Here is a 12,354-nt window from a genome sequence, read left to right on the forward strand (position 1 = left end):
AAAAGGCCTCACCAGCTATTAGCATACCAAGTTTAGCAATGTATAAAACAAACCAAGAAAATATCATCACCAAGTTCGGCTTACCTGAGAAATGCTTGACTGATTTGACAAAGGAAACAAGGTAACTAACACACGTGAACAATTAAAAAAATTATCTCCATAGATGCAAAATAAGCATCGAGTAAAATTCAACCTTCATTCATGATAAAACTGCTAATGTAAGAAAACTTCCTTAACACAACTGAAGAACATAGACCTTAAGGTCAGTGCATAATATCTGCCTTTTGGTGTGTTCACCTCTCATAATCCTTTTCCATTGAGAATGAGCAGGATCTGTCCCTTGCCTCTAACCCTCAGAATGTGGCGAAAAGTAAAGGAATATTGCACATGTAAGTAACTCAGATAATTCAGAGTTAATCAAAAGGGGAATGAAGCAGAGTGAGTCTGATTTAGTCAGCTGAAAACCTTTAAGAGAAGACTGAGCGCTGCTCCGTGAAGTGAGAGGTTCCCCTGGCTGCCTCCTGAAGTCTCCGCCATACTGAGTGAGCCCACGTGGCCACGAACCGAGAAGGGCTCTGCCATAGGCTGAATGCTCATGTCATGTCCCCCTCAAATTCATAGGTGAAGTCCTGATGCCCCACGTGATAGTCTTTGGAAACAGAGCCTTTGGGAGACGATTAGGTCGTGAGGATGGAGCTCTCATGAATGGGACGAGTGCCCTTATAAAAGGCCTAAGAGAGATCCCTTGCCCCTCTGCCATGTGTCACAGCAAGAAGACCGGTGTCCATGGACCAGGAAGTGGGCCCTCAGCAGACACTGAATCTGCGAATGCCTCAGTCTTGGAATTTCCAGCCTCCAGAACTGTGAGGAAGAAAGGTCTGTTGTTAATGAGTCCATGGTATATTGTTATCGCAGCCCAACCTGACTCAGACACGCCTCTTAGAACTGTAGGCAACCACTAGGGCCTGAGGGCAGCCTCCCGCTGAGAGCCAGAGAATTGCTGGGAATATAAATACATGGTTAAACAGTCACAGGGAATTCTGCCAACAAACTAAAGGAGCTCCAAACAGCTTCTTCCCAGTGGAGCGTCCTAATGACAATGCAGCCCAGCTGACACCCTGACCGCAGCCTGTGAGATCCTGAGCAAGGACCAGCTGAGCCCAGACGCCTGGCCCATCAGAATGTGAAATAATAATGTGGGGGTTTGTAAGGTGCTAAGTTGGTGGGGATCTGTTATTCAGCAATAGAAAACTAATGCATACTAAAGGACATCTCCTTTTAAAAAACAACACTATTTACATAATTAGAGAAAGATATTCTGATTCTCCTTTGGAATTTCAGAAATACAAGGAATTTCAAAACTATTTCAACTTCTATTCAAGAATATTCCTGCAGTAAGAAAGAAAATGAAAACTCTACGAATTGGAAAGGAAGAAACAAAATTGTCACGATTTTTAAAATATATTGTCTGTATAAGGGGACAATCCAAAAGAATCCACAGATAAAACATTCGAGTGAGAAAAATATGAGAGTTCAGCATTATAGCTGATATCAAGCTCAAAGTGCAAAATATCAATTTTATGTCTATAAGTGAGAAACAAAGAAGAAATGAAGGTGATTTTTAAAATAGCATTTTTAATAGGATCAAAAGTATCAAATAATAGAGAATAAATCCAAAATATATATGCCAGGCCACTATGGGAAATATTTTAAACATTGAGAATTAATCAGACAGACAAATAAAATATTAAATTTGGAAAACTCAATATTTCAAATGTGTTTTCTCCACAGTTTGTTTATAGATTCAATGCAATTCCAATGAAAATCCTTGCTTGTATTTGTAGAGCTTGACAAGCGGATTATAAAAGGTGCATAGAGCCCTTCCCCCCTTTCTTCTTTCTCTTCCCAATCATTTCAGCTCAAAAGCATGGGGACAAAACGGAGCTGTGACAACTCAGTAAGCTGTTGGAGCCAGGATGGAAGAGGAAGGCATAGGTGTGGGAGGGCGCTAGGACAGTGCTGGATCTCAAGTCAGAGCATCCCTGAAAGGCAAGGAACTGGATGAAGGGTCAGAGACTGGGAAAGGTCAGGAGGTGTCAACACAGGAGCACAGGGACCGCCCAGCGCGGGTTTTCAGAGCCTGAAGGGGGAACATCACCTGCAGAGGAGGGGCTCTGGTACAGGGGATCTGAGAAAGGACGTGAGGGCAAGGGCACTCACTGGGAGACCACAGTGGGCTCAACAGTGGTCACCACTCAACGTGGGGTGTTGCAATCCAAGTACACTGAGGAGGACATGTGTTCCATGTGGGCACAGGGACAACAGAGCCTGGTTATGTACAAGGAGATTAAACAAATAAGATACAGACGATGGGAGCCAGCTTACTGTCATAGAAGGGAGTTAACAAATATTGAAGAAAAATCCCTGTGGAATGATCCCTGTGGAATTTGACTGGAATTGAAGAATTGGTAAGAATTCATAGTTTTCATTATATTTGATATTGAATCAACGTGTGCGTGCATGCGTGCATTTCTGTTGACACATATAATCCCTATTTTTCACTGAGGGAGCCGTGAGCAATGACAACCACTAGCAATATGCACACCAACCGCAACTGGTGTCCAGATCCAGGACTCCCGATGTCACTCTCCCCAAAAGGATTCAGGGCTTCTATGGAAAATGTCCGATTCCAGGACTGGGGCGGAAAACTGCAAGATGAGCTTGGAACAACTTGTCCAGAGAGGAAGGACGTGCTCAAAGAATAATGGGGACAGGTCAAAAAGATATGCAGTGAGCTTGAAATGGCTACCACTGTGCAAATCAGGAGCATTTGAGCACCAAAGTAGTAAGTGTTGCTTTCTCCCTCATCTGTTTGTGTGTTTCGTTGGATGTATTTATCAATGCAGGAGGGATGACAGAATCATAATATCATCATTTGGCAACCATCACGTCATTGATTCAAGAAGAGTCATCAATGGATGCTCCATCTAGTGAGTCAGATTTTGAGGATTAACGATATATTTACAGAGTCTCAGAGTATCTGCACACAAGACGTGAGGGGATAACCTAGGGGAAATGGTAATTTTATGGTGGGCAAACCCAGAGACACTTCTTAACCACACGATCAAAGTCAACATTGCCAGTAACGGAACCCAGCACGTGCCTCCAGATTTGCCGCACTGAGAAGAACTCAGCATCATTTGTGTGACATTTCTGCCAAGACGGCGTAACCAGAAGCTACTTAATTTTAAGACTGTTTTTAAAAAACAAATCAATAAATTAATGACTAGAAAAGGTGAAAAGACTTAGACAAATTTTATTTCTCTAAGAAGACAGCTTTATGAATCAGTGTTTAAAATTATATATTAGTATAATCAGATATATGGCACTATAACAATTGTAATACATCCAAACATTGATCGTAGCCATAACAGCAGATATCAAAATGATGTCTGTCAAAATCTTTAGGTTCATACACAGTGATAAATATTGGAAAATTCATGAAAAGCTATCCATTTACACCTCTGAAGGATTCATGACAACTTGGTTGTTTGGGTGTTGTATAAACAGCTGGTATTTGGGCAGTATGAGTATGTAAAACTTAATACTGCTTCTTTTCATCCACAAAATCTGCTGCAAAGCTAGTTAGACGCCAAGAAACACAGATTGAATACTATATAGATATTCATATACACATATGAAACAAAAATATTTTCCCTCACTAAGGATTTTCACATGCCATATGTTTAATGGGAAACAAGGAAAATGCTATGTAAACAGCCCAGTAAAGTTGTACTATTTATATTCTAGAACATATACTTCTTATTCAAAAACGGTATTATTCTTGTGATGCATTCAAAACTAGATCATCACTAGATATTAGAGCAAAGCAGACGGTATTCAGATTCAAGTTCAGCATCAGCTAGAAATAAAAAGAAAGAATTATACTCTTTATCTAAAATACAACTAAGTATACATGTTAAGAAGAATGAAAAAGCCTAAGAAGACTCCAACACCCAATAGGAGATTACTATTACATTTAATTTGCCCATGGTTGCACACTGAATTAACTGCTATTACTGCTAAATATCAGAGCTTCTGATTGTCTCCTTCTTCATTCATTTATTCAACAAGCATGTGCTAAGCTAGTACAACAAGCACTGAAGTTACAAGGTGAAGATGACATGGTCCACCCCTGAACCATCACCTACTACAAACTGAAAAAAGAGGCGAACAGGCCATTTCCATTCAGAGTCCACACAATACCACACAAATATAAAGCAGGACATTATCGGAACACATAGAAGGGACATCCTGGCTTTGTGTCAATATCGTCCGCTTTTTGGTGGAGGTGGTATATACGTTCATATCTGAAGGACAAGGAGAAAGGATGCCACATAGAAGGAAGAAGCAGATGCAAAGACTAGAGTGGGGAAGGACACTCGTGGAATGAGAAGTAGTCTAGTTTAGCTATCAATAGATGCTAGAGCAAAGGGGCAGACTAGAGTTAGTAGCAAGAGATAAGGCTGAATTATTTGGCAAGAAGTAAATTGATTTGGGTGGTTTTAATCCATGCAAAAGAATTTGATGTTTTTCCTGGACGTAAAAGGTAAACCAATGACAAAGTCAATGACTGGAGATTTAAATGTCACCCATCAGGTGACAGCTCTATGGACTATAATTGCCTACGTATTACTAGATGAGCCTGGTTACTGGGACTTATATCACGAGCAAAAACAGGATAAGCTGATGAAGCCCAGTTTTCAATATGCAAGTTAAAAGTTCCAAATGGATGGTAGAGGAAAGGAAGGGGACAGCCAGAAATAAAAACAGATACATGGACTTTTGAGATTTTCAAAGAGGTACACATGATGAATAAATGAGGAAGAAATGTACTCTTCATAATGCTTGTTTATGCTGTCAACTTTCCCATTTGCAATGCATGAGAAAATATTTAATGTAGTATCTATTATCCAAACATGGAAAAGGATGCCAGTTACTCTTTATTGTTTATTTCAGAAATTAAGGATATCTAACTGGAATCAATACATTTTGGCCACCTACCTTCTTGTACATCTCTAGTTATGCTTTCCACCAACTCCTGCTGCTCCTGAAATAAATCAAATCTTAGTTACGGTATTTAAGTTAAACAAGAGACTTTAATGTAGGAATGTGGCCTTTAAATAATACCTTGAAAGAGTAGACCTTACTCGGGCATTGTGTAAATACACACAAAAATAATCACATAAGTAAAATAAATTTCTACTCATTTTAATTTAATAGAGAACATATATGTGTGATGCTGTTTAGACTAATCGGATCAAAAGTACAGTTGAAATTGGTCTACTGAATAGACACAATTTCAGAAGGGTGAGGTGTGACCTGATTCCTACAAAGAATCAAACAAGTCATATTTTATAATGAATGCATTACTTTTCAATCCTTAGAAAAACAGCACTTTATAAAAGTTTCATCAGTTGTTTGTTTTTTTACTGTTATGGATTTTTTCCTTTATGAATTTTTTAAATTAATGGTTTCTTGCACTTTTAAAAAATTACTCTTACGGTGTGTTCTAGGCTATTTCTCAGCATAGAACCTTAAATACATAACATGATAATAGTGGCCCCGTCATGTCACGTGAAAATTCTACTGGCAGCAACAATAACAAACACTATTTTCTTGTCTGTATTATGACTGAAACATTTATATTTGTATGGACAGAAAGATTACAGAAAATCTGACTTAAAAAGTATGGCCTAGAGCCAGTTTTCAAATTTAGTTTCTGATTTATGACTGAAGAATTAGTAACAACAAAAAGAATACATAATTATTTAATTGTAACTTCGTATTCTTTCTAGAAATGAGGGAGGCCCAATTTTTGAAATATTCGAGTGGTTGTAGTTAGTCTACTTAATTACGAAATGTATGGGAATATTTCAAACTATACTACAAGTGTCCCAGTCTAAAGTTTTCTTGTTTAATCCTTCCTTCTGAAAGGTATGCTCTCACTAAATGACCCAAACGGGGCTTACAATAATGTCCAGAACCTAATAGACAGTGTGGTCACAACGATAATATGACATGCAATGCTTTTACAAATTCAGGTGTGAAGACAAATCTGTTGGCCATCATAGTTTCCAATATTTGCAGAGACTGTTTTCCATAACACCTTTTTGTCAATAGCTTCATAGAAAGGGCTTATAAAATGAATAATGTGACAGCATTACTAGACGGGCCTTGTAAAATCAACAACCCAATTCCAGGTGAAGGGAGAGGCCTGTCACAAAACAGTTTTAATAACCATTAATCAACAATATATAAAATGCAAATCACATTTTTACATGACTTGAATTAGGGAACTACAAATGTAACGTTATTTTCTTTTCCCCAAATCCCTTTCCCTAGATATTTACTTCGATTATCTTTATGTTTATTTCTAGGTAAGGATTGTGTTCAGATAGTAGAAGTGACTTGAAGTCCAATATTAAGAAGCAGAATGCTTCTGCAAGTTTATTTATACTTTTCCATTCATCAAAAATATAGACAGGTGAGAAAATTATACACAAGAAAAGAATGTATCCACTAACTTTAATTCAAGGAGTTTCACTAGAAGGGTTTTTTCATAACTAGTAGTTCTCAGACTATGTCCCGTACAAATCACCAGTTCCACTGGGGACCCCGGAGGATCACAAAGTCTCAGAGTCTCCATCTCTCCCTTAGCTAGGCAGCTCTACTTGTCTATATTTTATATAATATAGTTTCATGCAAAAAAAATTTTAAAACAACCGTATTAGACTGAAAAATAAATATTTTTCAAGTCAGAAAGTCACTGATTTAGTCAAAGTCCGTAATTTTACATAACAGGCAACCAAAGCTCAGAGACATTAGAGGTCACCTGAGGTCACAAAACCAATGAGCTGCGGGCCAGGAATGGGCTTTAGGACTTCTTACTGAGGCTAGAGTAACATGCCAGCTACTTCCTCACATTCAGGAAATTTCCATCAATTTCTGACTCAGAAAAAATGAATACATAAAACTTTGTCATGTACTTCAACAATATTGAGGCATGAGAAACAAAATAGTAACTTTCTAAATAATTATAACCTTTACGGTCATGAATAAAAATAAAGAAACTGAGAATGATATGAGAATTCTGATTAATAGCAGTCAATACACTCAATATATAAAGCACAAACATTCCTCAACACAGTACACAGAATTTGAAGGACAAAATCTTTAATTATAGAAAGCAAACTCAAACTGAGAAAATTCTTCCTTAAAGGAACCTTTCCTTTCCTGAAAATAAAACTTGGTTGACCGATATCAACCAACAAATGCATTAACCGTGTTGGGGTTACCTATAGCAAAACTTATACCACAAAAGAGCTTTCTCTTTATCATCTAGCACACTTCTGTCCAACCTCCCATCATCACAGCTGTACCATAAGTCTTTCCAGCATTCTGTCAGGTTTGGGAGACGTATCTCTGTATCTTGATGGAGTGGCACTTTTTCATCTCTCTTATTCAGGCTTGCATGATTGGGCAAAACAATGCCCCACAAGGGGATAATGTCTACCGTGGAACAACCCCATTGAGTTTAAAATAAACCATTTCTCAGTTTATCTAGAAATACTGAAAAACTAAACACATCTGTCCCACCAAAAATTAATTAAAGAAAAAATGTCCACAAGCATATTCTGTTCCGTAGCATCTGCATTTACACTCTTTCATCTTCTGATTTTTCTGGAGATGACTAATGAGAACATTTGAAGTATGTATCACGCTGAACAACGTACAGAAGCATTAGACATACACTTTCCTTTTGTACCCAGTATTCCAATGTCAGCACTTCGAAGCACTGAGACCCTATATGACCAAAAGGCTGTCTCAAAATCCTTGGCTCTGCTGTGCTCTGTTATGATGAAGTTAAATGAAAACACAAGGTTGAAACCTCATTTAGCCCAGGCCTACGCTGTTTTTCTTGACATTAAGCGGGCCACAAAAACACCATCAAAATTACAAACCAATCTGCATTGACAGAAATGGCTATTTTCGAAGGTGATGTCAACATTATGGCAAATGACACAACAATGTTGCATCTCCTCTAACATCTATAACTAGTTGGACATCTATAGCCCAAAAGTACGTTCCTCTGCCCCACATCAGATCTCTAGGACGCTTAGAAGATCCCACGTCAGTAAAAGGAAGGAGGGTGTATGGGAAGTGAAAGGGAGGCAGGATGGGGGGAAGGACAGGGACAGGCCCATACCTGGTTCCAGGTGGACGAGGCTGAGCCTGAAGCCCCAGCAAAGGCAGTAGCAGTGGAGGGGTTGGGGCGCAGCCCCCACATCACAGCCCAGGAGAGGGTAAGAGGGGCAGCAGCAGCATCCCCCCACCTCCACAAGAATCCCAACCCTCCCCAGTTGCAGCAGTGCTGGCACCACCAGAGACCAGTAGCAGCAGCAGAAATACTTCTCCAGCCTCCACCCACAGCACAGTGCTACCAGGGCCACAGGGAACCAGGTGGGCTCAGTGGGCTCAAGACAGGCTCTCCTCAACCAGCCCCTTCCCCTGTTCCCTCCCACGGTGCCGGTGCCCAGAGACCCTAGTGATCTGGATACAGTGGCAACACCCATCACGGTGGTCACCCAGGCCAGCACTCCCACACTCACAGTTAAGCCCCCACACCTGGACCCCCAGGCTCAAGTAGCACCAGTGAGAGAAAACAGAAACTGTGCTATTGCATCAGCTACTGAAATACAAAACAAAGCGTCTAATTATCTACTGCTGAATTGCTCGAATCAAAATGTACATAAATAAGAAAGTGTTCACTACTTCAAATGAGCCTGCAGAGCAACAAGCCATCCAGCAGCATGAACAACCAAGGTAACACGGTAACACTGAGACAATGACACTTCTCAAGAAACCAAGGCAAAGTCACGGAAGATTGTGATCTGCGTGATAGAGAGTTCAAAATAGCAGCCATGAAGAATCTCAATGGGATACAAGAAAACTCACAAGGCAGTTCAATGAGTTCAGGAGTAAAATTAATGAACAGAAGGAGTACTTTATCAAAGATATGAAAACTATAAAAAAGGTCCAAACAGAAATCCTGGAGCTAAACGAAGAACTCAAGAAATTAGATCAAAAATGGACACTTTAATAACAGTATTACAAAAAGAAAACAAGTTGCTACTAAAGACGTCATATCATTGCCATCTCAGTCATCAATTATTCAAGTGATGACAAGATAAACAGCTATAAGTGAACTTCATTTTAAAAATTCAAATATTTGCTCAATTTACCTCTTTAGAAAATGTACTGTTGCTTAGCAAGATATTTTATTTTATTATTACTTTTTAAGCAAGACATTTTAAATCATCGAAATAAAAAATGCTACAAGTAAAATACAAATTCAAGATGTACTATCATGTAAAAAGATGACGACTTTTAACTTAGAAAGACAAATTAATCTTTTCAGTGTTACAAGTTTGCTGAATTCATAGAAAGGATTTACCTCGGTTTCACAGAAATAAGAAACATCCACATATAGTTAGTGAATGTCAATCATTCACTTAACGCTTAAGGCTGGCAAAACTGGGCTGTAGGAAAACTGAAATTGTTATAAACCATCACCAAATTAAAAACAATGCAGAAGTAAGCCAAAGCATCTCAAAGCATACCATTCGTTGTTAGGCAGTAATATTTCATTTGTAAAATCTAATTGAAAAGCAGCTTTTCCAGAAATTTAAAATGTGTCAGTTAATTACATTTATTGAATACAGTTAATGACAGGTAGCTCTTAAAACATGGGAGATGCAGGGACTTACAAAAGATTGTAAAATTTCTGTCTCCTTTTTACATTAGCACACATAATTATGCCTTTTACGTTATATGAATTAGTGAAAAAACTCAGAATCTCACCAAGTTAAGAAGAAGGATTATGTCGGAAATCTGAAACCCAAAGGAAAGAAGATAATATAGCTAACCTTCAACAAGTTGGTCAAGGTGCCCTTATTAGAAGTCTGTGGGGTTGACGTACGAATCACCAACTGTTCTCTTGGAGCGAGATTTCCTCGAGGTAACAACCAATCATTTAGCCTTCCAATGCAAGGTGGCATCAGGACTGGCCTGCTAGGAGCGGTGCTGAGTGAAGTGTCTCGTGGTGACTTCATGAGAAGCTGGGTTCTCATCTCTGCCAGCATGTCATTAGTACTGTGAAGATTATAAGAACAAAGGCTTAGTATTTTATTTTTCCTTAATGATTTCCGTTTTTTTAATGTTGCCATAATAGTCAGTGGAATTGCCCATGAAACAAACACTGAAAATATGTCAGGGCAGACCTACCATGTACAAGGATAGGTTTCAAGTTGTTCTAAACAAGTGCATATGTTTCTATGGGGATGCCAGCCTAAGAAGTAATTCAAAGTAGGGAGGGGAGGAAAAGGGCTATCAGTGATGTCGACGGCTTAACAGATAATACTTGCTGCCTTCTGGAAGGGCTGAACCAATAAGATTCTTGAGGATTGCCATGAGACATACATAGTAAAGGAGTTTAGAAATTTTTTAAAAATCCTACAAAGATATTTTCAAGCATTTGCTTTCATCGCCCTTGGGTAATCCCCTCATTACCCTGAAGAAATTAACCATTTGGCACTGAGGCGTCATTTAGAACAACAGCCTCTGGGGCAGAACAAGAGAGCCTGGTTGGTGATCATACTGAACTGAAACAGCTCCAGAGGCATGTAGCTTAGAACACTTATCACCAAGGCACTGGAGGTGGGTTCTGCCCTTTCTGTCTTCCACACACCCCCGCAGGCTGACCACCTTATTTGTTTAGCCACTTCGTCGTTTACACTACCCTTCACCCCTATGTTAACCTTCTCCTATATTTCACATGTATGCCTTTGTGTACATCAGAAAGACTAGAAAAAATAGCTTGCCTGAAAGCGACTCTAGACATAGTAACACAGAGCACAATCGAGAAAGTACATTTACCAAGTGCCAGAATATGCAGAGTACTTTACCCTTTGGGTTTAAGTTGTTCTCTTATAATAAATAGGTACCTCATTAAAAACTATTTTGGGGAATTCTGACAAGAAATTTCATAATAAATAGCGCTGTCTGAATCATAAAGCTTCAAAAACACTTTGCTTAAAGACTGGTAGACCAGATTCACTCTATGAAAACCGCGACAAGGAAAAAATACAGTCATGTAAAACCAAAAATGGGGAGAGATGCATCCTGAACTACCATTTTAAAAGTAATTTATTCACTAACATCATTTTCCAAAATTATACTATTTAGTAAGTTTTCACTTCCTATTAATCTTGGGAATCTGCCTGGATAAAAATTATACTTTAGAGGCAAATTAATGAGCTCGATTGGTTTTCTCTGACTTTGTTTGGACTTACTTGTTTAATTTGTTTTCCAGTGATGTTGTAAGTTTTAATTCCTCTAGGAAGAGGCGCTTAAATTCCTCCAATTCTATTTTAAAAGAATCTTGAGACATTTTCACTTCAGAGAGTTCAGATTCCAGACGTTGAATTCTGACCTCCATGTCACTTATGGAAGCGTCATTTAACGGGTCTACGTTTTCTTGAGATGCTGCTTGTTCCTAAAGCCAATGGAAAGGATACATTTTAAAAATAATTATAAACTTAATTGTTATAGTCTATTTGTATTCTTTAGTTTTAAGTCAATGATTTGGAGGGCAATTTAAATGTGAAAAAAGCTGAAGTTTAAAATATCAATATGGAATGAAATAAATCTGAATTATGAAAATATTTTGAATCATCCCATCTGACTATTCCAATAAGAGAATCAATTTTAAAGTTTAAAAATTGAACAATATGACTTAATAATCTAAGGGTATGGTGCAATTATTAAATCACCCTTTTTCTTTATTTCCTAATAGTCTCATTTTATATCAACTGGTCTTAAAAATAAAATGATTTTCCAGAAAGAATGATTCTCAAAGATCAACCGAGTGATAATAATGATGGGAACTGAAATATTAAAAAGGAGAAGCAAATACCGCCTTAGGTCCAGAAATCTAAAAAAAAAAAAAAAAAAAGTAACTGCTGTTAAGGGGAGTAGAGGAATGACGTACGATATGTATATCCAAAACGTAATTTGCAGTGAAATGAATTAAGGCACGTTAAAAATCAATGAATTAACCTGTAAAAGTAGATTTAAAAAATTTTCTACAACATCCTGTCTTGCTCAGTCTTCAATATCCCAGAATTTATAGTGTTCTGCTTCACTCTTTCCTACCACATTCGTGACTATATGAATTTTGAGGTTTAATAATTTTTATCTCCACTTCTTTTTATTCTCTAGGGTTTCACATGA

At 38.2% G+C, this 12,354-nt stretch overlaps 1 protein-coding gene across 1 annotated transcript; it reads right to left on the reverse strand.

Annotated features, from left to right (window-relative positions):
• Positions 1-2,096: 2,096 nt before the first annotated feature.
• Positions 2,097-11,617, reverse strand: LOC117020053 (ankyrin repeat domain-containing protein 26-like; the record flags this gene model as incomplete). Its single annotated transcript, XM_033102255.1, has 4 exons — positions 2,097-2,188; positions 5,065-5,110; positions 9,990-10,215; positions 11,415-11,617. Coding segments are annotated over 4 exons (567 nt in total), but the record flags the coding sequence as incomplete, so codon positions are not given.
• Positions 11,618-12,354: the final 737 nt, after the last annotated feature.

Source organism: Rhinolophus ferrumequinum, unplaced genomic scaffold, assembly GCF_004115265.2.
Source record: "Rhinolophus ferrumequinum isolate MPI-CBG mRhiFer1 unplaced genomic scaffold, mRhiFer1_v1.p scaffold_63_arrow_ctg1, whole genome shotgun sequence".
Classification (NCBI taxonomy): domain Eukaryota; kingdom Metazoa; phylum Chordata; class Mammalia; order Chiroptera; family Rhinolophidae; genus Rhinolophus; species Rhinolophus ferrumequinum.